The 27,811-nt window shown below is 40.5% G+C and overlaps 1 protein-coding gene across 2 annotated transcripts in view; it reads right to left on the bottom strand.

Moving 5' to 3' along the window:
• GRIA3 (glutamate ionotropic receptor AMPA type subunit 3) overlaps positions 1-27,811 on the bottom strand; it is a gene marked incomplete at its 3' end in the record, with an annotated part of 282,009 nt that overhangs the window by 86,438 nt on the left and 167,760 nt on the right. For both annotated transcript variants that reach the window (XM_082681358.1, XM_082681357.1), the window contains exons 5-6: positions 19,547-19,600; positions 1,321-1,482 (exon numbers count right to left, since the gene is read on the bottom strand). In XM_082681358.1, the coding sequence (XP_082537484.1) occupies positions 1,321-1,482; positions 19,547-19,600 (216 nt within the window). The remainder of the gene's footprint in view (positions 1-1,320; positions 1,483-19,546; positions 19,601-27,811) is intronic.

Raw genomic sequence — 27,811 nt, 5'->3', positions numbered from 1 at the left:
AAATCAGTATGTGGTATACTTAAGAGTAATACAATGTCAATCATATCTCAATAAAAAATAAAATCATCATCTTAAAAAAATGATTTGACTACAAAGGATTCCTCATAGGAATTGTGGCCATATTTACTGAAACATATGAGGACACCTGGAAAAAGCTGGCATGTGTAATGTAATCACTACAACTACAGAGGACCACTTAGCTAGTGAGTGGCTTAAATTAATACAAAAAGATGTTTAACTTACGACTTTTCTAGAACATACCAATTGCATAAAGTAAGGTCCCACTTGTATTGTGTTGATGTGACCCATTCAGGGTGGACCTGCGTAGGTGATTCAGAATGTGTCTCTTTTCTATGTCCCATCGTTCCTCCTTCTTCTGTTCTTGCCAGGGAGGAAGGATATGAGGATGGGTATCTTGAAACCATGAGAAAAGAAATGTCCCCTCCCCTTTCCTTTTTTAGGGAGGGGCCTTGAGCCTTGACTCTGCTTTGATCCCTCATCTTGATCACAAGGATCCCACAGCCATGGTATATACGTACTTTCACGTACATATCAGGAAGAAAGAATTTAAAGTCTGTTTCATACTTGGATCAATGCACTGAGGGAATGGGTTACTTAAAAAAGATACATTGGAAGGATCCTTTGTGTAACATGAATAACTTTCCCCCCATTTATCTGTTTTAATTCCTGATTTTTAAATAATAGGATTTCTAGCCATAGGGGAACACATGAAAAATGTGCACTTTAAGCATGACTTTCTGCTTTCAGTGTTCTTATCTTGATTTCATGAAAATGAGCAACTTAGGTAATCTAATTATTTAAAGATACTTTTGCAGGCAGGAAAATATTTCCATTCAATATATGTATAGGCAACATGCACTCTGTATTAGAGCCTAATTCACTTGGGTGTACTGAGATTCATGAAACTTATTAACACAAAGTAATCACATAAATAATGTAAAATCTAATTTTCTGTTTCAGACTATCAATTTTCCTTACCTATTCCCACTGCCCCCACTCTTTGCCTGATTCAGGTTCTTGTAATATTGTAAATTATGAGCATATTAAAAATGAAATTCATTAAAAAATTAAGTTAACCTTCCCAAACGCTGGGTTTTAAAAGACCTCCTTCTCAATAGCTTCTTTATTTGGGAATTTAGTTTTCAAGTGCAGCAGTAGTATCTGCAGTTGTGTTTTAGCATCCTTGAAACACTTCTGAGGGGCGACCACTTGATCACTGGATGACCGTAAATATATAAAGGCCATACTGAGATGCTCTGAAAAGCTGGCCTAAGGTTTCTACATGTCGTGGAACATTACCTTTAGAGGTGCATTCTTGGCTTCAGGGAATTCCCTTTCATCCAGCCTCACCCAGCGCTGTATGAACTGCTGAACCATAGGGTTTTCGTTGTTGACAATCTGGAATCCTGTAATGTTGGCTCCCCCGTGCATGACTCTTTCTAGCAAAATATCAGTAAAACCCTAGAAAGAGATTGAAAGAGAATAATGATTGTGGGAGGTCATGCATTCGTACTCACTGTATCTGTTGGTTAGAGCGCTAAGGAGGAAATGAAAGTTCCTTCCCCAGGATTCTTCTTTAGCAATCAAGGAAAACCTGGACAGATTGTTATATGTCAATTATATCTCAATAAAAACCAAAACCACAACAAACAAACAACCCTGATATGGACTAATTCTTAGGACACTCTGGCTCTGAAACTACAGGCATGGTGGAGAAAATATACATCCTTCCATTTTAGTGCCTATGTCTTTAGTGTAGCTGCTGCAACGACAAACATAGGTGTCAACTTCAAATGTTTTTATTTCTTTCATTTACCTGTATTTTTAGTTTTTCTTCATTGAGTACAAATACAATGATTCATATAACTGGAAAATGTTGAAAACGTTGACCCTAGCTAGAGGTATCAAAAACTCTTCTTCAGCTTAACATGCCGAATGCAGCAGATTGCTTCAGACTCTAATAATGAATACTTTCGACATTTGTAATTTACAGAAATGCCAAAAAGCGAAACTGACAGCTTGGTTGTATATGATGGTACAAACCCCGGGGTATGTCTCACATGTGTCCCTGAACGTGTTTTGACATCTACTTCATAGCATCCACCATTTTCTTCTTCTTTTGTCTCTTGCCAATTGCTGCTGATGCACTTGGGTCTTCAATGGGCTCGAGCCAATTTATATCCATAAAGAAACGGGAAGAATTCTTCCTCTTTCCTTTAGATTCTCCCCCCAACATTTACATGTAAAAATTTTCAAATATACAGAAAAGTTGAAAGAATTGTACAGTCACTTCAGATTTTACAATTAATATTTTTCTATCCATTCATCAATCCATTTCATTTTTTAGATACCTTTCAAAGTAAGTTGCAGATATTAGTATACTTCATACCAAAAGACTTCAGCACGCAGGCCATTAACTAGAGTTCAGTGTTTGCAGTTTCCATCCATCCTTCCTCCCTTCCTTTCCTTCTATCTTTCGGTAAAATTTACATCCAGTAAAATGCACAAATCTTAAATGTACCACTCGATGAGTTGATAAATGCATACACTATATTACTCAAATCCCTACTATTTCTCTAAAGTTTTCTTTTTTTACATTCTAAGTTTTCATTGAAGTATAATAATCATATAGAAAAGGGTATACATGTTTATTTTTTTCTTTTTTTAGAATGATAAGGTTTTTCTTTCTTTTTTTTCTTTTTGGCTGCTTTGGGTCTTCGTTGCTGCGCGTGGGCTTTCTCTAGTTGCAGCGAGCAAGGGCTACTCTTCGTTGTGGTGCACAGGCTTCTCATTGCAGTGGCTTCTCTTGTTGCAGAGCACAGGCTCTATGCGGGCGGGCTCAGTAGTTGTGGCTTGCGGGCTCTAGAGCACAGGCTCAGTAGCTGTGGCGCATGGGCTTAGTTGCTCTGCAGCATGTAGGATCTTCCCGGACCAGGGCTCGAACCCGTGTCCCCAGCATTGACAGGTGGATTCTTAACCACTGCACCACCAGGGAAGTCCCAGTGCACACATCTTTAAATACAGCCTGATGAATTTTCACAACCTGAACACATGAATGTAACCAATATCCTGCACACCTCTCTCTCTAGTCACCATCCCTACAACTGCTTCTTTTAATTCTGCATTTCTTTAACATGGTCAACAAGGCAGTCATAGAAAATATTTTAGTGAAGCAGCTTTTTCAGTTATTACTCTCAGCCCCATTCCTCTTCCTTTCATAAGTGGGATATGAGCCAATGGAGACTGGACAAAGGGACAAATAGTTTGCATCACTGAGAACCATTCCTCCTTTCCAGTGACCCCAAAGTACTTTTTAAAATTAACATTAACTTGTTAGGATGAGTTTTCTCCTAAAGGCCTCCTTCCTGAAAGAAACTAAGACTCAGTGTTTTCTCCCATTTGCTCCCCTCTGCACTGCAATCAGCAGAGAGGCTTGCCTGTGTGTAAAGCCTAGCAGAGGCTCCAGATGGGGCTTAAGCCTAACTGTTATCCAACTCCCAACTCTCACCCCCTAAACAAATACACAAATAAAGAGCTGAGGGCAAAACTTTAACAAATGGCTTTAAGTCGTTTACTGTGCCAAACCATACTTGCCAGTTAACAAGTATTACACAAGAAGAGCATTGAGCAACTACCCATCTGTCTGCTGGCAGGGGTGAAGAGTGGGCTCTCTGGGGCTCTCCTGTGTCCTAAAAGCCTGGCCTGCGAGGTGGAGCCCCCTTCCTTGAAAGAAAGGGGTTGAGAATGCTTCTGCCACCATGTTGGTTCCCAGGGTCAATGGCCACAGTCTGCACTAGGAAGTAGTATTTCTTGTGTCTTTTATACTTTGATAAGCATCACACCCCTGTTTACCTCATACCTTAGCATGTTAAAATGGCAACACAGGATTAACAAAAAGGAGGGCGAGAGAAAGGATCCCAGAAATCTCACGTCTGCCTTAAGGCATAAGAGCCAGCACTTCAGTCTGGTTACTCACCGTACCACTCCTTTCCAGAAACAGTTTACCTCACTACCTTTTTCTTACAAGAGACACTAGAGGGGTCCAACTCAAATTTACCTCACCAGTCACCTCTGCTTACTTCCAGGAGGCTTCACTCTGCCACACAGGCCCCGTGTATTCCCATTTGGCTGTCTTTCTCTGCAGTAGCATACCATACCACTGAGGACCTAGGAGTTTCTCAGTCAACCCGTGTTTTATGACAGCTGTATCTGGGATTAAGTTCTGGCACCCCTCAGACTGGAACCAGCCTGGCTGTCCTCGTGAGATTAAATGCGTCCACGGCAGCACAGATCAAGCCAGGGGAAGGTCACCTCAAATGGCTCTTCTGTCTAGCAAGACCTGCGCAACACTAGCTCCTACTAACTGCCCTGAAGATTTACCCATCCACATGTGCGGAATGCCTAACACAGCCCCGTGGACAAAAGGGAGAGAGCAGAAGTGTGGTAGAAAAAGAAAGGAGACACTGTAATAGGCTTTTTTTGTTTTCCTTTCATTCTCGTATATTTATTTTCATGACAAAGGTTTCACAGTGCTTACAATAACTGTAACAACAGTAATTGTAAAATGGGAATAATGCTGATGAGGAACCCCTTCTATTTTAGTAAGAAGTCTGATGAAAAGTAGTTTTTCCAATAAAATTGTACTTTTTATTTTTATTTATTTTTTTAACATCTTTATTGGAGTATAATTGCTTTACAATGATGTGTTAGTTTCTGCTTTATAACAAAGTGAATCAGTTATACATATACATATGTTCCCATATCTCTTCCCTCTTGCATCTGCCTCCCTCCCACCCTCCCTATCCCACCCCTCTAGGTGGTCACAAAGCACCGAGCTGATCTCCCTGTGCTATGCGGCTGCTTCCCACTAGCTATCTGTTTTACATTTGGTAGTGTATATATGTCCATGCCACTCTCTCACTTCGTCCCAGCTTACCCTTCCCCCTCCCCGTGTCCTCAGGTCCATTTTCTATGTCTATGTCTTTATTCCTGTCCTGCCCCTAGGTTCTTTAGAACCTTTTTTTTTTTTTAGATTCCATATATATGTGTTAGCATACGGTATTTGTTTTTCTCTTTCTGACTTACTTCACTCTGTATGACAGACTCTAGGTCCATCCACCTCACTACAAATAACTCAATTTCGTTTCTTTTTATGGCTGAGTAATATTCCATTGTATATATGTGCCACATCTTCTTTATCCATTCATCTGTCGATGCACACTTAGGTTGCTTCCATGCCCTGGCTATTGTGACATATGACTCTTCTTGAATTATGGCTTTCTCAGGGTATATGCCCAGTAGTGGGATTGCTGGGTCGTATGGTAGTTCTATTTTTAGTTTTTTAAGGCACCTCCATACTGTTCTCCATAGTGGCTGTACCAATTCACATTCCCACCAGCAGTGCAAGAGGGTTCCCTTTTCTCTACACCCTCTCCAGCATTTATTGTTTCTAGATTTTTTGATGATGGCCATTCTGACTGGTGTGAGATGATATCTCACTGTAGTTTTGATTTGCATTTCTCTAATGATTAATGATGTTGAGCATTCTTTCATGTGTTTGTTGGCGATCTGTATATCTTCTTTGGAGAAATGTGCATTTAGGTCTTCTGCCCATTTTTGGATTGGGTTGTTTGTTTTTTTGTTATTGAGCTGCATGAGCTGCTTGTAAATTTTGGAGATTAATCCTTTGTCAGTTGCTTCATTTGCAAATACTTTCTCCCATTCTGAGGGTTGTCTTTTCATCTTATTTATGGTTTCCTTTGCTGTGCAGAAGCTTTGAAGTTTCATTAGGTCCCATTTGTTTATTTTTGTTTTTATTTCCATATCTCTAGGAGGTGGGTCAGAAAGGATCTTGCTGTGATTTTTGTCTGCCTATAGTTCTGCCTATGTTTTGTAATAGGCTTTTATGGAGATGAAAGGAGAGATCTTGTTGCTAAAGGGCAAGAGTTGGCTGGCTATTGGTCCTAATTCTCCCTCTGGCCTATTTGTGTACGTTTTGCTTGTTTGTAATCTCTAATCGGATTCTATGGCTTGAATGTTGCCCTGGTGCCCAGCATTTAGATGCAGCAAGTCACAGTTCTCAAGGTTGAGATAATCAAGGCTGCATTCTCCCTAATCCCTCTGCAAAAGCACTAATATGACACAGCTAACCAACAATTATCAAGGAGACAGAAGGGAAAAGGAGAAAAGAGGTGAATGGCAGAGAAGGGGATGTAAGGAAAACTGTCTGACTGAAAGGCAGGAGTTGGTTGACTCTTGATTGTCCTATTTCTGATACCTTTTCTTCAAAAAGAATTATCTTTTTGTATCAAATATTGCTAAATTCCATGGTTCAAGTGGCACTGACAGTCTACAAGATTGTAAAACTTAAAGCTTGATTCTTTCTACAGCCTCTTCAGAGACACTAATGCGGCAGAGCTGACATCCAACAGGTAGGAGAGGAAAGGAGGAAAGAGAGAGAGAAGGATGATGACAGTTCAGAGAAACATTCTGCTTACGGGCAGGTTTGGGTGGACTCTAGTCTTCTCCTCCTATCCCACCATTTTAAGGCATTACACCATCCCATAATAACCTTTGATGGATTTTTATCGTTATGACATCTATAACCCTAAAAGCAGGCCAAAGACCCCCCCCCAAACTTGTGTAAAGAGCAGGGGGTAAGTGGTAGGAAGATGGAAGTTAGGAGAGAAGTATGGGCTACTCCTCCTCCTATCCCATTATTATTATTATTATTTTGGTACTAAATTTATTAAAAACAATTTTTTTTTGGCCATCCCATGCAGCATTCTGGGATCCTAGTTCCCTGACCAGGGATTGAACCCGGGCCCTTGGCAGTGGAAGCCCAGAGTCCTAACCACTGCACCACCAGGGAATTCCCAGTACTAAATTTATTTTTAAAAATCAAAATGGAGGGACTTCCCTGGTGGTCCAGTGGTTAAGACTTTGCGCTTCCACTGCAGGGTCTCGGTTTCAGTCCCTGGTCGGGGAACTAAGATTCCACATGCTGCACTGCGTGGAAAGAGATATTAGAAAAGATATTTAAAAAAATCAAAATGGAGATTTAACATACCTTCCTCAATTATTGACAAAGCAAATAGAAAACAAAGACACAGAAATGGGAAGATTATAATAATACATTTTGATTCAACAGATTATCCCATAATTTTAAAGCATTTCATCCATTCATAGCCTCTGGTTAGATCTCCTCCTTAGGCTGGTGAACCACAGTCTTCAAAGTGGTAAAATTGAGGCTGAGTCTCTTAAAACCTCTCAAAAGACATTGACACAAAAGCGATGATCACCAAACATATGGATGGTATAAGGGGAGAATAAAAGGGGAGAGGTCAGTGGTAGAAAGATGGAGGTTAGGAGAGAGGAGATGGTTAAGAAGGGAGATTTTGCTGGTTCCTGGTTCACCTCCTATATCTATCCCATTGTTTTTTATTTCTAGAAGAAGTTGCTATTTTTTTCTAGAAGAAGTTGCTAGAATCTATGATCATGTACAACCATAATTGGGAAAGTTGTAAATTGGGGCCTAAGTATACCCATAGCTTCATTGAAATAACCAACACAACAAAGCTGACCAGCAAACACACGACAGGTAGGCAGGAAAAAAGGAAGGGGAGTGAGATGGATTCTGGCCGAAAAGTAAGAGGTGCCAGGGTACTGGTCCTCCTCCTCTGATATCTAAATTTATGACACTGCACTTTTCTAGAATATGTTGCTAGATTTTTGTTGTTGTGCTGGTCACACCCCCTCATGTATCCCTGAAACCCATGTAAAGACACTGAAGCAGAACAAGAAAATAAACCATGCAGAGTGTATAGAAAAGGAAATAAAATGACTGTGGCAGGGAGTATTCTGGTAGGATGATGGAAGTTAGGAGAAATGTCTTGATTCAGGGGAGAAGTTGGCTGTCTCCTGGTTCACTTTCTCTACCTTTGTGATTATTTTAAGACATCCCACTTGTCCATACCTCTTGCCAGAATTCACGGCTTGAGTTGGCTACAGTAGAGACCCTGAGGTGGGAAGATGTCTGTCTAAGAACTCTGAGCAGGAACTAATGCAACAGAAATGACCTTCAACCATCTGGATGATAAAGGGGAAAACAGAAGATGAAAGACAGTTATAGAAATTTGAAGTTGGGATACAAGTTCTAGCTATGGAGCAGGAATTGGCTGGCCCTTGGTCCATGGTCACCTCTTATCTCATTATTTTAAGGCATTGCATTTGTTCACAACTCTTGCTAGTGTTCTCTTTATGACTTGGTCACAGAAGGGCCTCAAGTTGAGAACACTGGCACTGAGTCTCTCCAAAATCTCTGTTAGACACTAGCACAACCAGAATGAACGTTAAACATGTGGGTGATAAAGGGGAAAATAAAGGGAGGAAGGTCGGTGAACAGAAGTAGTGCAGTGACCAGACAGTAACACATGTGAATACAGATGGATTTTTTTATTATTATCACAAAATCCTTGTCTTTAGAAAAAGTATAAGTTTGACTACCAATCTAAATATGTGATAAGAAAGTTTACAAGTTTTTACTTTTTAACTCATATCCTTGGCTCAGAACAAAAGTAATATTTAAAGTTCTTTAAGTCTTTTTAGTTCGTTCTCATTTTTGTTTCAGGGTTTAAGTGCCTGGCGCAAGCACTTCTTCCAATAGTAACTGCTTAAAAAAGGACAGAAAACCCATATCCTTTTATTTAATACATGCATTTAAACATGTCTGACTTCAAAGGAAATTTCTGTATCATGAATTCTGTTTCCTCGCTGAGCTTCATCTACTATTAAAAATTATATACTTTAAAATAATATAGTTTGACCGAAGACAAAATGCATTCCAGTAGATTTCTTTGATATTTTCGTGGGAAAGGATGGCTCATTTTTTTTCAGCAGGTTGCTGTTTTATAGCAATTGCTCTATTGCTTCACTGAATCATAGCAGTTCATTTGTTGCTTACAAATCAGTTTCTTCTTCTGGCATCTCCCATCTAACCAAAGATATTAGAATTTCTTCATTTTCTTTCTCTTCACCTTTTTCCATTTAAAATTTTGAGTGTGTGTGTATGTTGGGGGGCAGTAGATAATCATGATTCTCACATAGCTGGGCTCTGAGAATCAACGTTTTTAACATAAATGTTACTCGGTTATGATAAATAACATTTATGATACATAAAATACCTCAGCCAATGAATTTGTTACATTTTAAGGCTTAGAGTCTATAAAACAAATTAATTTCTTGTTTTCTTTTGGAATTTTCAACTCGAATTCACTTTTTTTTTTTTTTTTTTTGCGGTACGCGGGTCTCTCACTGTTGTGGCCTCTCCCGTTGCGGAGCACAGGCTCCGGATGCGCAGGCTCAGCGGCCATGGCTCACGGGCCCAGCCGCTCCGCGGCATGTGGGATCTTCCTGGACTGGGGCACGAACCCGTGTCCCCTGCATCGGCAGGCGGACTCTCAACCACTGCACCACCAGGGAAGCTCCGGAAGCCCCCTTGAATTCACTTTGAATGAGCCACCAATGAGTTTCCAATTAGAACCTCTCTTATACTCTAGAACCCCCTTTTCTGTCTACCAACTAAATTGACTTCCTTATTCCATGTGTGTCTTAAAAAGAATGTGCCCCAAAGCAAAGTTGTTATATTCCCTTAAAGTCTCTTCCTCTTCCTGTATTCCTTCTTTCAATTAATGGCACTTTAAGCCTATTGGGTCACTGGGTATGGGGCCCAAGCACCTTTTTTTTTTTTTAAATAAATTCAACAGGTGACTTTGAAGCACAAGTGGGTTTGAGGACCACCAGCCTAGTTTATCATCCTGGCTTCCTAGGTGGTGCTCCAACTTCCAGTTCTTTACCTTTCCAGTTTATTTTTTGCATAATAAATTTATCTTCCTAAAATATCTGTTAGAGCATAATACTCCTTTCCTCAAATCACTGCAATGATTCCCTGCTTTCTACAGACATACTGACAGCTGAATATCTTGACTTGACCTTCAAGGATTTCCATTATCTGTTATCTTTTGTTCTCTTGGCCTTATCCACACCTTTTCCTTCAAGAGACCTCATGCTCTAGCCACATCGCTCCCCTTTAATCCTTGGTACCTTTGTTCTGTAAGGGCCCTCACTTCATCACTTATAGCTCTGGGTGTCTACTGAAATCTCATTCTTCAAGGGCCATTTCAATTAGTAAAATAATGACTAAGAAACATCTATATTAAATTTGTCTCTGTATTCTCTACCAGATAGTAATAAGGCCAGTTGTGTCCCCTTTTGCCAGTTATTACATAGGCTCTTGCACATTGTTGATTGCTTATGGGCTCTTGTCCTCCTTCATTGTCGCATGCCTTCCCATGCTTTCCATGTAATACGTTTATGTGTAAACTCCACACTATTATTGCTAAGTGACTCCGAGTTTCCAAATCCCCGGCTGTACTGAGTGGAATTTCTGTTGAGCCCATTTTATTATTTCATAGGGATTTTAATAACTAGAAATGATGATCAGATACTCAATGATTTTTGTGTGTTTAGATTAGATATCAAATTCTAGTGCTCCTTACATTTCACCAATTTGGTTTGCTTGAAATTGTGTTTTGTTTGTTTTGTTTTTTGCTCACTGCCATGATGGTCTCCTTTCCTTTGGTTGGTCCAGTAAACTGTATGCAGAGGGAGAGATTAAAGGAGATGAGAGAAGGCAGAGAAAGGTTGGAGGCAATCCTAGTGCTCACAGATAGGGCGAGTTGAAACTCTACTTCCTCACTTTCTATGTTCTAAGTGTCTGTACACTTGACTATTTGCCTCTGTGCAACAATGGCAACATTTGTTGGAAATACGAAGTTATTCCTCTGAGAAGGAAACTACTCATTTAGATTTGTAAGCTCTGCTATAGTTCATCAATTGCATTGCTTCTCAGTCACATCACATCTGTTTGAGCCAGTGACTGTTGCCCACATCTGAACCCAGCAGTATAAAACCAACCATGACCTCTGTGCCTAATGCAAGGCCTTGTAAGCTACCTTTGATCAATTCTCCAAGGCCATCTTTTACACAGACACTAATTACACAACTGGCATCCGAAGAGAGATTGTCCTTGATTTGAGAATAGCCAGACAACTCAGTCTTCCAAGGATCCAGATGACTTTGGTATCATCCTGTCTCCCTTGATTCATACATATAGTACCACAATTCAGTTTCCTTCTGGTAAGATAATTGAGGTTTGGAAATAGATATATTCAAGGCTTACTTTTAGAGCACTTATTTTTAAGATATTATGTGGCGATTTCCTTCGTACAATATTATTGTTAGGGTACATTTTGTACAGAGAGGAAAACAGAGACAAGATGAGTTGGGTGACTTTCATTGAGTTGATGGTAGATTATGGGTGAGAAATGAGAAAGGTGGCTTGCCTATATGGAAGATAAAAGCAATAGAATGAGGGGTGGAAGGCTGCCAAGGAGGAGTATCTGTCTCAATTTGGATGAAGGCTGGCTCTGCCTTTAGTGCCGTCTGAATTGTTCATCTGGGTGATGCTTTGATGGGGAAATGCATGGTAACTGTGGTGACTCAAGTTATCAGATTGCTAATGAGAGACACAAGTCTTTTTCTAGAAGCAGATCCATCCTCCTGGGAGGATGTAATGCCTAGAGTTAAAGATTACACCATATAAATTAGCACTCGATTACAGGTTGCTTGTATTGTTCACTCACTGTTTTATTCTCTAATCCAATTAACAAACATACTTTGAAAGTGCTATCTGTTGGTACAGTGGCGAGCCATATCCAACTTGGTCCCTAACCTCACAACACTTTAGTCCAGTGGGAGTTATCTGTATGAATATACAAATAATTACAAGTTGACATAAATGTTATTAGTGGGAAAAATAGGCACTGATCTCTTTTTTATTAACAGTTATATTGAGGTATAATTTAAATACCATAAGATCCATCCATTTGACACTGATTTTTTTTTTAAAGCAAAAATCAGATCATGTCTCTCCCCTGCTTGAAATTCTTCAGTGGCTTTCTGATGCTGTTGAAAACAGCTAAAACTTAACCCGGCAGTAGCCTTAGATAATCCAGATCTTGAGGCTCACTCTGCTGTAGCCAAAATTGCCTTCTAACAGTTCAGAGAGGTATCACACTCTTTTCTGCCTTAGGACCTTGGCACATGTTGTTCCCTATGCATTACATGAACTTTCCCTGATTCTTCATATAATTAGACCTTTCTCACCATTCAGATCATTGTTTCAAAGTCACCTTCTCTGAAAGCCCTTCTCTGGCCATACTATGCAGAGTTTTGACTCCCCACCCTCTGTCCTCTCTTCATTCCCAGCACAGGTCCCAGCACCTGTTCTACCTCCATGCCAGTGATCCTAAGTTGTGCCAGTTTGGTCTGTTCAATATGTTTATACGGTTCTTAAAGAGACCACCTTCTGTCTTCCTTGTAGTAGAGTGAACAAGGTATTGGGCATATACGTGGTATATAGAAAAACGAACTTGTTATAAAAATCTTTAGAGTAATGCTAACCGAAGTATGTGTGGACTGGTGCTGGTCTGCTGTTTGTTACCAGTCAGGGATGACAGAAGGAGAGAAACTGAATATAAGCCTTTAGTTTATAAGCAAGTTGACAGAGTAATATGGCTGTTGAATCTAATACTAAAAAATCTTGGGCTTGTATTTTATATGTCTTGTTTTGTTTATTTCATGTTTTTTAGTAATTTATTGTTGTGCTTTTATTGTGTGAATATTTTGGGGAAAATCTGGCCCTTCTTCACAGATAATTTGAGAAGCACTGTTTTAGCAGATATGATGTGGGAGGGGCCCGGGGGAGAAAACAGAATTTTTTCAATGCATCTTGCTAGAACATTGAGTAGGAAGTGATCTTTCCTTGTTAATTTCAGGTGGGGGGGTGTGTGGGGGGGGAGGCAGGGATGGTTGACTATAATGGAGGCATTTGTGGAGAGGGGGAATGAGAGTCTCGAAGTTGGCTACTTTAAGCTGACAATTGCCTGTGTCTTTCTAAATGCATGGTAGGGCGTTGGACCCCTGCCCAGTCCCCACTCCTCACTCCCTTGATACTCTGCCGTATCCTGTCTTCATTTGGAGAAGAAAATGAATCCTGAACCACCAGAGAAGCTGTGTACCCAGGGGAGGTGACTGGGCTCCTGGCATTGGGGACCAGGGGGGATTTTCCCCTTCAAGCTCACCTCCTTTGCCTGTAAGGCTGGGCTCCAGCCCAGAGCTCTGTGTTTACATGCTATCTGCTGAGGTGTCAGTGATCACAACACGTGACTTTGAGCATTTGAATTTTTATTTAGAACATTAAAAATGGAAGTACAAAGAAAGGGAAAGAGTAGAGAACAGAACAAGAAGACCTGGGAGGGGAAGGGAGCAGAAGGGAACAGTTGTTATTGGCAAGCAAAACAGCATGATTCAATCTCATTCAAACTTGTTTTCTCTTTAAACAAAGTGGGCCCCTCTCTGTTTCAGGTACATCCCTAGATCTGGGAAGCTGCAGAGTTCACTTCTCCAAGCTCCAGTTACTCCTGGATGCTTCTTTGGAGTTCTATTTTTTGACTAATGCTTTTGTTTTAGTAAAATTTTAGAAAAATTAGATATAATCTAGTACTCCCCATCGTTATTTTCTGGCATACTAATCATATGAATGGGGCAGATGGTGAGGGAAGGAGAGAAGAGAGAGCAATAGAAAGAAGAGGGATGAGGGAGCAGGGGAGAGGAATGTGTGTGTGTGTGTGTGTGTGTGTGTGTGTGTGTGTGTGTGTGTGAGGGAGAGAGAGAGACAGGATGAATATGAATGTAGCAGGGGAGAAGACAGTGATGGAGATGTAACTGGTGCCTGCTAAGATACATTTCATATTGGCCCATTGGACGCGTTTCAAACCCAGATTCACAAAGCTGTCCTTGTTTTTTTAAGTCTTTTTCTCTCTGATTACTTCACCCTCATAAGTTTATAGTTTATACATCATTCATATACATTTATGTCTCTGCAGATGTTCTTATGTGACCTTTGTGGGGCTGGCCTTCTGTCTCACTGAGATGCTTGGGTGGGTAAAACGAGAGGAGCGAGGTGCTCTTGGGAAAGTGTCTGACCAGCCTGGACTGGAAGCCTAGCTTGGCAGTGGATTAGCTGTGAGACTTCAGACAAGGCATGTATTTTTTCTGAGCCTGTTTCCTGATCTCTAAAAAGCTTGGGGGAAATGGGTGGGTAGGAAGTCTCTCCTCACTGGAGACATTAAAGGAAAAGCCTAAAGAGAACAGCTAGCCCAGCAGGGAGGAGTCTCAGCTAGGCAGCTCTCCTCCCGCTTTGTCTCCAGCTAGCCCAGCAGGGAGGAGTCTCAGCTAGGCAGCTCTCCTCCCCCTTTGTCTCCTGGCACAATGGCTAACTTGATCACCGGTCCTACGGCCCTCTCCCGCTGGCAGCTGACATTACCTAACTTCCACTTGTAGGGTCCACAACTGTCCCCGACCCTGGTACCAGCCTCAGCCTAGGCAAGGAAACCGTCGGGTCTTCTAAGGCAGAGGTTAACTGGCGCAGCACTGAATGAGTCCTACCGTGGCTTACAGTTTCCCCTGGCGCCTCAAATGTTTGGGGATTTTTGGTTTATTTGGGGGGCTGGGTACTGAACATCTGTTGTTGGATCATCTCAACCCGGATCCGGTTTGTTCTGTGGCAACTATTAAATGGCTTTGATTGATCTTTTAGAGCTGCAGCTCTGTTTAGAATGTAGCTAAGGGCACTCAACACCTTGCTTGGCTTTTGCCCCCCTGGACTGATTTGAAGTCTGCTCTATGACAATACCCCAAGGCTAACAGGGCTCTGCCTGTGCTCCGCCACTTATGTCCTCTATATTCACCCAGCTGCTGCGCCTACACTCTCACTCCTGGCCTTCCCTTGTCCAAACTGACCCTCCACGAGGGAAGAAATGTAGAGCTGGAAGTCACCTTGGAGTGTTTTTCAAATTTTAGCCTCTAATATACCCCCTTTACAGGGTTTTTTTGCCACATGGGTGGATCATCTGAACTAGTCTTTACCTCATATATTTTCTTTACATCGACTAAGCTTTTTAATCTAAATATCTAATTTAGCTTCATAGAATTGACGGGGGAGTTATCTTTTTTGAATACACATTTAATATAAATTCAAAACTAATCAGTCTAAGAAGTTTTGCCATATACTACCTCAAATCATCTCATGTGCAAATAGCACACTTTGGGAAACCCTGATCTGGTCTATCTCTTCATTTTACAGATTAAGAAACAGGTTCAGAGAGGTTTGGTTTGTCACAGGCTAGTTAGATCAATTCTTGGGATTCGAACCTATCTCCTAGCTCCTGGTCTAGTGCTTTTTTTCTTTATTATGCCTAGGGTTAGTCTAGGGGTCTGCACACTATTATTATTTTTTTTGTTTTTGTTTTTGTTTTTTGCGGTCCGCGGGCCTCTCACTGTTGTGGCCTCTCCCGTTGCGGAGCACAGGCTCCAGACGCGCAGGCTCAGCGGCCATGGCTCATGGGCCCAGCCGCTCCGCGGCATGTGGGATCTTCCCGGACCGGGGCACGAACCCGTGTCCCCTGCGTCGGCAGGCGGACTCTCAACCACTGCGCCCCCAGGGAAGCCCAATGCACACTGTTATTGACATATATGAAACAAATCACAATACACAACATGCCTGGGAATGCAGTGGAAAGGATCCTGATCCAGGACCTTACCATGAAAGAGAGAGAGGTTGCTTGACTGACAAATTGTATACCTGCTGGTTACCTCTGGTACTAAAGTAGAGACACATTACCACCTTAGGGAGAGTTCTGGAAGAGGAAATAACAATCAATTGTGGAACAACCCCTAAAAAGAAATGACACCACTGACTGATACAGAATTTGTAAGAGACTTACTAACTCTTTGATTATTGGCATGTCCACTTCTGGCCTGAGCAGATCACATCTCTGGCCTGTGCTCCCGATGAAATCTTTTGTTTCTTCCAGGGGTTTCAACAAGTTAGAGCTTTCTGCAGCTTGTTGTCCATTCTGAAATGTACACCTTGACCTATGAAAGGTCTTTGTTGAAGCATTTACAGAATATCCAGGTCTTGTCACTTTAGGATTGCTACCAGGGAAGGTCCATGCAAAAGCACATAGAAGTCATTGCTGGATAGATGGGACTTAGTAGCAAAGGGGACACTTGGGGCTCTGGTGCAGGTGGTTCCAGAAAGCTTAGGTAGGCAGTGTGAGTGTTTTTGATTTTGCATCGGTATAAGAAGGCAGTGGTTCTGTGCTGTTGTTACACCAAGATTCAGATGAGAACTTCTTCCCTTGTGCATGTGTCCTCAGCTTTCATCCAGCTGGCTCATCTTGAAAGGAAACATCTTCTTAGCTCCACTTACCCGTTTTTGATCATCTAAATGACTTCTAAATAGTTTTAGTTTGCTATGTGTATATATGTATATGTGTTTTGGGGGTATTTTTAGCTGCTTAAAAAAATCTGGTAACCACGGAAGGCATAATGTGGCTCATTGTTTTATCAGAGGTTAGTAACGGTTCCTATCTGTATTGCCCATATGCAATTTGATATAGAGAACAGGGACTTATGGAGACACGTGGCTGTGTTCAAATGGAAAGAAGGTCACTAGAGGAAGAGAAGGGGTGGCAGCTCAAAGCATGGTAAATGAATTCATGTTTTCATTATCCAGACTGACATGACACTATATATTACATTCTTTCTGAGGGAACAGACTTTGCTTATTCTTGTAGTAGGCATCTTTCCAAGGTTTCATAATTCTGAGTTCTGTGTTAGGCATCCAGTTTACCATTCTTTTCCCCAACCTTGTCCTAGTGATTTTCTCTTGCAGTTCTGTCACTCTACATGCTTTCACTTCTGTCAGGTCTGGGTCTCAAAATTGAAACCAAAGTTCTGAAGGATTGTCAGTAGGATTAGAGAGGCCCAGTTAGAAATCCAGAATGGGAAAGGTCTTTATAGATCATCTGGTCACCTTACGCCAACTGAGACAGCCATTGATGTGCAGGGCTCAGACTTAGATCTTTTAACATAGAACCTGCCTCCAGGACATGAGTTAGCCGACAGTCTCCAGCTTCAGGCGCCTTCAGGATTTACCCCAGCTCGCAAGCGGGAGGTGGGTGCTTCCCAGGCAGTTGCCAGCCAGTGGCTGCGCAAGGTCGGGGTACAGTGGCTTGCCATTTGGGGGCAGCATGGGCCTCCTCCACGTGGAGTTGTTGCACTGTAGCTCCCAGGTGTGCTAGCCCATGGTCTGAAGATCTTTTTTTTTAACTTTTAATTTTATATTGGAGCATAGTTGATTAACAACGTTGTGTTAGTTTCAGGTGTACAGCAAAGTGATTCAGTTATATACATACATGTATCTATTCTTTTCCCATTTAGGTTGTTACATAAATATTGAGCAGAGTTCCCTATGCTGTACAGTAGGTCCTTGTTGGTTAAACATTTTAAATATAGCAGTGTGTACGTGTCAATCCCAAACTCCCTAACTATCCCTCAAACTTCCTTCCTTTTCCCCTCCTTCGCTGATATCAGACCTGAATTGTGGTCTGAAGGGCTCCCTTGCTACTTGTGTCCCTCTCCCTTTTATTTTTCACAGGCATTACTCCCAATAAATGTCTTGCACTTCTATTTATATCTCAGCATCTGCTTCTAAAGGATCCAACCAATACATCAATGAACTCCCCACTCCCATCTGAGTTTTACAGTATGGAAACTGAGGTCCTCAAAGGTGAGGTGACTTATCCAACATCCCATAGCTAGTGAGTAGCAAAGTCAGTAGGACAACCCAAAGTCTCTGACCCCTAGTTCAATGCTCTTTCCCAAACTTCAGTCATCCATGTAGCACCACAACTGCATATACCCCAAACAGATTTTGCTGTATCTGTTTATAGCAACATGCTATTGTTTACTTGACACATTTGACATAAACAATTATTTCATTTGTTGTTAAATCTCTAGCCCTGTATGAAGTAATAACATCCATAAAATTTGGGTTTTGATGTGCTAGTTTTATGTTATTCTAGTACATAGTAAATAAATACATTTACCATTGTAATAAAAAAAAGTTCGTGTGTGCACTGCCTAAAGTTGTCTCATGTACCATCAGTGCTGAGTGAACCCTAGGCAGAGGAGAAGAGGAAGGGAGAGGGAAGAAGGAAGGAAGAGAGGAAGGAAGGAAGGAGAACAAAATACTTTTGGGTGAGAAAGAAATGGTAAAAATCCATCAATACCTGCCTCAGATACCTTGCTATAACCTCCATGTTTCCTGCCAAAGCCTGGCCTAACCCCCAGCGAGTCAACAAACATCCTTTACCTATCAGTTGTCTAAAAACAAATTGGATGTACTCAGATGTAAATTAAGAATCAAGATTTCTTCTAAAAGAGTCGATTCATGTGTCCCTACAATGGACTGAAGCGCTCCACTTTGAGTAATTTATTGGACAAGATGCACACAACATTTCAAAGCAGTAGCTCTAATCTTCATCTTATAAAGTGTTTGAGTGCACACACTTCTTAAGGAGGTTTAAGTAACATTTCCTTTCTCATTTAAAAATATTCATTATTAAAATAAGATTTTTTTCTTTGATTTAAGAAATCTAAGAATATAATTACGATAATCTTTCACCTTTGTTGCTATTCTTTTGGTTTAAGAGCTCTATAATGATTCTGATTCTCTTGTGCTAATGAAATAAAGTTGGGGCTAGAACTCATGTCATGTAATAATTTAATAGATTCTTAGTATCATAGTGATAATTTACCATTCCTCTTTCATTACAGGGAGATAGTATTATTCAGAACCTCTGCCAAACATATATTACGGATTTAGAAGCCACTTTGTTAATTCCTAAACCAATTGTCCTTTTAGAGAAAGAAGACCTATAAACCAACCGTAGTAAAAAGTAATTTCTAGAATGTCACAAATTTTAAAGGCATGGGGAGTTTGAAGTTGAAGATGCAAGTTGTGTTTTGGTATACGTAGAAAGATGGCTATACACTTTGACAGGACTACTTAATTGTTCTGTGTTCAAACCTACTGCTCACATCTGGTTTGAAAAGATTTGGTAGTGGCCTGTTTCTAGAAAGACCAATTTCTAGAAAGACCTGTTTCTAGAAAATCCAATACTAATGTGCACATACACTTGGATTAATTGGGGAAAGAGTCGGTTTCCTGTGTCCCCTGTCCTTTGTTTTACATTTGAAACCTGATTAAAATGGTTGACGTTTCAACTCCAAATTAAATCTAAGAATAATCAGTGAAGAATCATATCAAATTATTAGTTTTTCAACGAGGAGAGGATATAAGCTTCACAGCTAAAACAGACACAGCATAATTGAAAACAAGGCTATTGCATTCAGGTTTTAGTATTTACTGACCCATTTCTCGAAGTGTCTGGAGAACACATTAGGTTCTTCTTGTATTTCTTTTAGGGATAATTACAGGTGACACAAACTAAATAGAATATAATGCCCTGGAAACTTAAGCTCTGCTTGTTCTTACCAGGTTAGCAAGCATGTAGTGGTAACCCCTTGAATGCTTCCCCAGGATCACAACCTGCAGAAATAAAAAATAAGAAATATTGCTTATTCAAGGACATTTTCAATTGCACAGTCATTGGGATGGCTAGAGCAAATTACTTTTAAATAATCGACAAAGTGTTAGGTCATTTATATATAGTAAATCATAGTTAGTTGGGCCAGATTTCTTTTTGTTGCATTTTACTTTCAGGCATAGGATACAGGGAGAATTGCTAATACGAAAGTTAAAAATGTCAACAGCAAGGGAAGAAAGCTCTCTAAACTTCCAGGTCGGTGGCATCATTATCACTTAAAATAGATGGCAAAAGTGATGAAACTGATGATCCCTCACCCATGAACTGGATTTCTGTACTCAGCTGTTGAGCTGGAAAATGGGCTGAACTTTGCATACAAATTAGAAAATAGAATGTATGGTACATTTTTCTTTCTTTATCTGGAATGCTTAGGGAATAGAACACTCAAGGAATGGGGTTAATGTGATTTTTCAGGTTAATCAAGGTTGCTTTTGCTTATTGAAAACTTTTCTAGCAGAAGCAGTTGAGAAAAAAAAAACTTTTCTAAAATGCTTGCCTTCCTTTTCTTACCTTAATATGAAAGACTTGTGAACATCTGTACATCTTTTGGTGCTGAATGTGCCTTAAGGTAGTGGGGGAAGGGATTTTTCCCCTAGGGGTTATTTGGCAATGCCTGGAGACATCTTGATTGTCCCATCTAGGAGGGGTGACTGGTATCTAGTGAGTAGAGGCCAGAGATGCTGCTAAATGTCCTATAATGCACAGGGCAGTCCCCACAGCAAAGAACTATCCAGCCAAGAGTGTCAGTAGTGCCGAGATTGAGAAACCCTGCTTTAGGGTCATCACTCTTCTCATAATTTTCATGAGTAGCACTGTATTAATACTAAGCTTTACAGTTTACAAAGCGCATTTTTATTATCTCAAAATATGTAAGTGGATTGAATATTTTCCAACTAAATATATTGGTTGGCAGTTGAAAGGTTTTCACAGAATACCTGACATAAGCTTATTTCCTTATAGTTAAGCACAGCAAAAATTCTGGTTAATTGAAGATTTTATAAAATGTCATTGTTTTGAGTACTGACTGTACAGTACTGACTGTATGCAGGAGTGGGAGTGAGGAGGGGGATATGATAGAGGTTAAAGACACAACCAGAGGCACAACCAGGTTTTGTGCAGGCCTGAAGCTATTATCACTTTAAGAGCCTTCTTTAAGCAAAATAATACAAAATTATGAATACAGTATTTGGAATAAGACCTCAGAGAGAACCTGTGCAAGTAAGGGGCCATTAAACTTCATCATATATTCCTCTATGGACACAGCTGTCAAGGGTCTAAAAACAGTTTGAGAAAACAATGTACACATATCAAACCAGAACTATATATAAAAGGTCATAATGATAATATTAAAAACAATTGCCCTTAATTGAGTTCCTAGTATATGCCAGGCACTGCGCTAGGTGCTGTATTTAATCCCTAGAACAATTAAACAGATTAAGTATCATAAGTTTCATTTTACAGATGAGGTATCTCAACCAAAGAGAATTTAAGTAATTTACCCAAGGCCACACAGCTAAGAAATGCTAAAGCTGGAATTAGAACCTAGGTCTGTGTACCTCTAGAACCCACGCTCTTGGCAGTACATTACATGGTTTCTTAATATGTGCTAAATGTCAAATATCAAGAATTACTCTAGGTTCTCGGAGAAGAGGAAGAAGAGATGTCTAAGGCCTGCTGGGATGGATAGGGAAGGCTCCCTGGAGGAGATGAGGTTTAAGCTGGCCCAGAGGTGTGGAACCACATATTTAAATATCATGCTTATTTCAATTCATTTTAAGTACTGCGAGAGAGAGAAAGAGAGAGAGAGAGAGAGAGAGAGAGAGAGAGCGAGCGCTATTTTTGATTAATTTAAAATATGAGCCACGCATCTGACTGATTATTTACGGAGGAAATGAAAGGTTAATGAATGTCTTGAGGAGGTGATTTCTCACACCACTGTGACACAAAATGAGCTGTTAGGTATCTGCTGGGATGTATTCTTCAGTGTCCGCTTGTGAGAAACATCCTTCCTGGTGATGTTTGTTAACTTTGATGGCAAGTTGGGACCATACATTTGTTGAATTTTTAATTCCCTGAGAACCTTCAACATAATATAATCAGAGGGTTTTGAGTTCTGTTAGAAAAATGAGCATGATTCCTAAGGACATCTGGCAGAGCTTGGAGAGAAATAAAGAAGCAAGCCCAAAGGAAACAGAGTAAGTCTGTCTCACCAGAGGCAGGGTTTAGTGTTCTTCTGAGCATAAGAAAGGCAACAGGGAGCCACAGAAAACATAAGTGTTAGACGACCCCCGAAAGAGAACCCAGGAGCCCAGCCTTGTCACATACTCAGTTTGATTGTGGGCAAATCACTCAACTTTCTCCAGCCTCCATTTCCTTACCTGTAATCTGGGACCATGAGCCTGGCCTTTCCTATCTCAGCACTGTTGTCAGAATTAAACTGAATAACATCTACAGAAGTGTTTGGGATGTGCGTTATGTAATTGCGTGGGGTTAAATAACCGTGGAGAGAGGTCATTCACTAAGATAGTGTTTTTCAGGTTCAGAAAAACTTGAAGCTATTAGAATATCCCCTTTAATCCATGCCCAGATGGTCTGTGCAAAGCAAACTCACTTATTTGAAGGTAGCTCTCTCACAGCACTACCCTTTCAAAATTTAGTTTAAACTGGAAGAGGTGGGAAAGTTATCTAAAGGGAGGAGCCTCTGGGTGTCACAAAGCTGTTGTGTTAAAAGCCGTAGTTATTTCCTCATCCTCACTTTCAGTGCCTTCTTAACTCTTATTTAACATACAGTTCTTACCAATTTTGGTTTTCTAGTTCACAGTAAGTGAAAAGCTACACATTAGAAGGGGTGTGTATGGAGGGGGGTGGTGACATTAGACAGAGGCACATTAGCAGCAGAGGAAGTGACAAACTGACTTAAAGGGGAAGGAGGAGTCCCCCCCAAAAGCAGACAGCACTGTACTATGGCACAGTGTAATCATGGATGTTCATCCTGAGTGCCTGAGTCATCAGGGTATGGCTTATTGCGTTCAGTAATTTCTGCTGAAAAACCTAGGGAAATTATAATACATCCGAGGGAAGGTTTCCATCAGAAATGATCAAATTCCCGATACTTAAGAGAGTACATCTCAATTATCTTGAAATGTTACTCACGTAGGGCAGCAATGATTCTACTGATGTGAGCTAAGTGAGGCCTCACTGCCAAAAGTGTCATGTTTTGCTCCTGATCTTTCCTTTCTTTGAATTTTTGGTGCAGGGCTTATCAGAGTAGGGGTGGGCTGGGAGGCTTGTGCGTAACACGGTGCACAAAGGAACAAGTTAATGGGAGCGCTTCTTGTTCAGTTAGTCTTAAATCTTTTTTCTTTCCATCTGTTACAGATGAACAAGGCATAAATTGTACCCTCAGTTCTTTAATGACTTTGGTAACCAAGAGAATATTCAACTTTGCTTTTACAGTAATTATAATCGCTCTTTCTGAACTAGTTTCAGAACTTCAAGTATAAAAGCCGTTTTACCGTCTACTGTGTGAAATTTAAGGAGGAAATATCAAGCTCCCAGATCCATGTTGTGTGTTCACTGTGCCTTTGTCAGACTTGTTGGAGAAGATGGATAGCTTGATACGATGGTAGATATGGTAAAGGCAATAAGGGAATATGTGTGAAATGTAGACAAAATTCATTGTTTTAAGGAGATTTAGTTTTACGCCCACAAACAGGGCGTAAAGAAATAATGCCACAATCCTCATTCACTGAAACTTAAACAGCAGATTCATTCACTGAACCATGCAGGTGGCAGAGCATTAAATTATTTGTTGAAGGTCAGGGAATCATAGTCTACCCATTTGGGGGAGACCTCCCTTTACTGACTCCTCCATCCACTTCTCTGTGAAATTGGGGGCTGGGTATCACTGAGCAGTTAAAAATAATTCAGAAGATGTTCAGCTGGTTTTCCAGAGGCCCTTTCTCTTCCAATTTAATGCTTAATCTAGACATTTTCGTAATTTTAGAAGTCTGAAGTTAAATTCCTCCATGAGACTACTCGAGAGAGGCCCACAGACCCTTTGGGGGCAAAAGCATCTGTTTTTCTATGCTCATATTTAAAAAAAATATGTGTGTGGAAAAGTGTCTATGTTTTTTCCCTTAGATCCATCTGGTATGCAGATTAGGTTATTTGCAGACCTAAGTATCTCCATGTTTGGATTTTCTACATCGGTGCCAAAAAAGGATCTATGTATAATGATTGATCTTGCTTTGAGTACAGAACATTCCTTGCCGTTCACCTTAATCTGTTTCTCTTTGATTTAGGTACCCTGAGAACATGTGGTGGGCTGGGGGGAGAAATGAGGGAGGTTTCTGGTTTTAATTCACCAGATTTACCTGTTTATAGGTATTTTCTCTCTAAGAAAAAGCTATTAGACCACCTTTTTTGGTGTGTGTTCAAAGAGAAGACATTTCTTCAGCGCCCCCCCTTCCCTTTTCTACTTCCTCAGTTACAAAAAGATACTGCTGTCCTACGGCAACCTATCTGATTTCAGCTGTGTTGGGAGTTAAGTGGTGGTAAGCTACAGAAACCAGCCTCAGAATATGCCAGACTTCCCAAAAGAAGTCTTCCATCAGATATGATAAAAGCCGTTCATTTTCTTGAGTGAAAACCCCGAGCTACTAAATTGCTTTGGTCTTAGGAAAAATACATCGGAAGTCCACTCCTTTAGAATTACTTTTCTAATAACCTCAATCTGCACACACGCTCTCCAACCGAAAGACAGTGTTTCATATTGCGGTCATCTCACTTGAATAAATGCGCTGGATGAGTGAGGCCGAGAAGAGGCAATCACCCAAAGCCAGCCCAGTAGTGGGGGTGGCACAGATGGAAAACGAAAGGTTGAAGCTTTTCATAAAGAAGGAAAACGGGAGTATAACTGAGAAATCTCATCACTGTGTATACTGTCTTCAGGGGAAGCTTATGCAGAGAGAAGGCAACTGAATAGAAAATAAAATCTACTTTATCAAATCTAAAATTGTCAACTAAAATGCTAGGATGTGAAGATTAGAGGACAAGGATTTCACCAAAGAACATGTCTTTGGGAAGTTTCACTTCCCAGACTTCAATATGGCATTCACTAAGACGAACGGAGTATGCGGAAGATGTAAACAGTGGGAGAGGCAAAGAGAACATACAAATAAGAGGCAGTAAATGGCCACAAGTAAGTTAAAGGAGCAACAGATTATTCCTGCTCGTACGAATAAGGGACCATTTCAATGCACGTTGATCTTGGTGGGAACACCTCATTGTATTAGCCCTTAAACATCATTTCTCGAATTTCATTTCCTTACAAACTTCCTTAACAATCTGTGATCTATCCACATACCACAATACTATTATTTTCTTAATATTTATCTTTATAGCTACTCATTTACTTAAAGGTAGCGGTGTCCAAAGCAATAATATCCATGAAACTACATACAAGAAAATAAATACAACTGTGTGAAAATAGAATCTATTCATCCAGACGTCACTGAAAATCCTCTGGTGTGCCATCAGGAGTGGTGGGTAATATTGCCTGAACGCAGTCGTGTCTTTAGGGAAGAGAATAAAGATCATGTCTTCCTGTCCAGATAAAATACGGTTAATTTGCCTTATGGTTCAAATCTTAAAAGAGTATCCCCATCTACTTTCAAAGGTTCACGAGTCTTATAAGGGAGCAAAATGATGGGCAGTCTGGGAGGTAGCAGATAATGCCTGGGACTGCATACAAATGACAAATGTGGAAACTTACAAAGCCTTTCCTAAGGCAATTTCCATGTACTGCCCCACCTAGGAAGCCCAGCACCTTTGATCAGCTAGAGTCCTTGGTCATAGGGCCAATAATAAATACTTAAAACATCTGGACCTTTCCATCAGCTAACTTCCTGTAATGTGATGCATTTCCAAACACTGTGTCTTTTCTTGGAGTATCTCATCTAGAAGGCCTTTCACAGCACCCTATTTTTATTTGGAAATAACTCTAGATGTTTTCTCCGGGAGGTGAGGTAGGGGTGATTTTAACTAGTATTCAACCTAGAATAATAGAGCAAAAAGAATATTAGTTTCTCTTCAACGTAGCCATATGTATGACTTTTGTAGTCTCTGCATTTTGCATTGGCTATCCCCCTAAATCAGCGATAATTTATTTTAAACAATACATTTAAAATAACAGTGTTCTTTATGCATACTTTTATGAAATTTACTGTCACCTATTTTATGTTCACACTTATAGCAACTTTCGTTTTAATATTTACAACCTTATTCTAAATATCAAGTTGTATCTTTTTTCTTTTCTCTGTAGATCTTACAAAATTGTTTGGGCCCAAAGCACTATAATCCTGAATTTCAAGATCTACTTGAAGGACTGTATGAGTGGTAAGTAGAAGGCTTGGCAGTGCCACTAGACTCATTATTTGTATTTAAAAAAGAAAAAAAGGAAAGGCAACATCTGGCATAAGGCTGAGCAGTCACTCCAACATGTGTCTTTTCCAGCCACAGCCACTAGAGGATGGGTGGGATAACGCGGGACTTCTTCATTGGCCCAGGAGTCACAGTTTTCCATCTTTAGATATTTATCAGGATCAACAACTCTAGTATCTCACCTGAAATGACACCTTATAGAATTGAAACTTGTAAGAGTCTAAAACTCTCTATAGATGTGATCTGAATCACCCTTAAAGCTTAGAACAAATAGGTATTTATTAAAGGTGATGTACTAGAAAGAGCCGTGAACATTGAAGTCAGATGGTTCTGGATTCAAATCCTGCCATTTACTTACTAGCTCCGTTACTGTGTGCAAAACTGAACCATGGACGGTTGGGTAGAGTTTTAGCGACCCAGGTTCAGCCCAGGATGTTGAGGCCTTCAAGTCAGGAGGGGAGAGGAACAAACATGGTGTGGGGATGTGTCGAATGAGATGTTCTCCTTAGAACTCCCTGATTTTGCCTCTGTGAGTGCACTTTCTGTCCGTGCGATGCTTCCAACATTTGATACCCTAATCTGTGAAATTTTCTGTTGGCTGAAGGAAGCAAGTGAATGTGTTTTTATTTTCAAGTAAAAGTAAATATCTCTCAGAAACGCAGTGTGTTTCTCGGGCCTTTGGTTTTCAGGATAGTTGCTTACTTGGCAGGTTTCTCTCTCTTCTGGGAGCCATGTCATTTAAGTTTATCTCAACTTGCAAATGGACGACAAATGATAGAGGCTTAGTTCCTGGGAGGTAAAACACAGAATTCTCCTAATTCACAAATGTTTGGGCTGGTCTTTCACTCTGGCTATTTGAATTTCCATTCTCTTCTTCATCTGATAGCTCATCCACCTTTGTGATCACACTGACACGATAAACTATTGGTAGCTTGAAGTCAGCCATGGTGGAAGTATTTACACCACAGAAATCAGCCAACACTACAAATCAGGGCTTTTCCCCTCACCTTGAGAGCCAGTTTACCTGCATACCACTGGATTCAGAAGGAATATAGACTGAAGTCCCTAGTGGATGGAAGCGTTGTTTCTCTTAACCACATTCCATTCGTTTCTTCTTTCAGTGAACATTTGTTGAATGCCTGCTCTGTACCAGTCCTGGGGCCAGACACAGGGGAGACAGAGGTCACCAAAACCTGGTCCCTAGCCTGGAGGGTCTCACCATTAGGGTAGGAAAGACTGCCAAGTTCACAGACAACTATAACCCAGCAGAAGTGTGAGAACAGAAATATGTACAGCAGACTGAGGAGAGAATGGTTAACTCATAACCTGTTAGAGATAGAAAGTACTTTGTCTCCAACTAAAGACCTAAAGAATTTTTTCCCTGTGGTTTTTATAAGTGGGAGCCTGACAAACAGGTGACTTAAAGAGAACGCTATTTTGAAAACAAAGAGAGATGTATTTCAGAGGGCTATTTCTCTTGATTTCAGGAGAGCCTTGTTGTTTCACAGTGCTTACACACTAGAGGGAAGATTTTTATTTGGACCAACTATAGGCATTTGTTGTGATGGTAAGCCAGGGCTGGCTCTATAAGAAATTGTGACTGAAATGATTCACTGGAAAAACTAAGTTAGAAGGGGTATCAATGGTTATACAGTAAATAAAAGGCGATCCGCTAAGGCCAATGCATCCCAGCTTTGCCAATTACAAGC

This window comes from Grampus griseus (assembly GCF_964374135.1).
Source record: "Grampus griseus genome assembly, chromosome: X".
NCBI lineage: Eukaryota > Metazoa > Chordata > Mammalia > Artiodactyla > Delphinidae > Grampus > Grampus griseus.
Note: the sequence above shows the minus strand (reverse complement) of the source record. Positions and strands in the feature narration are given on the sequence as shown.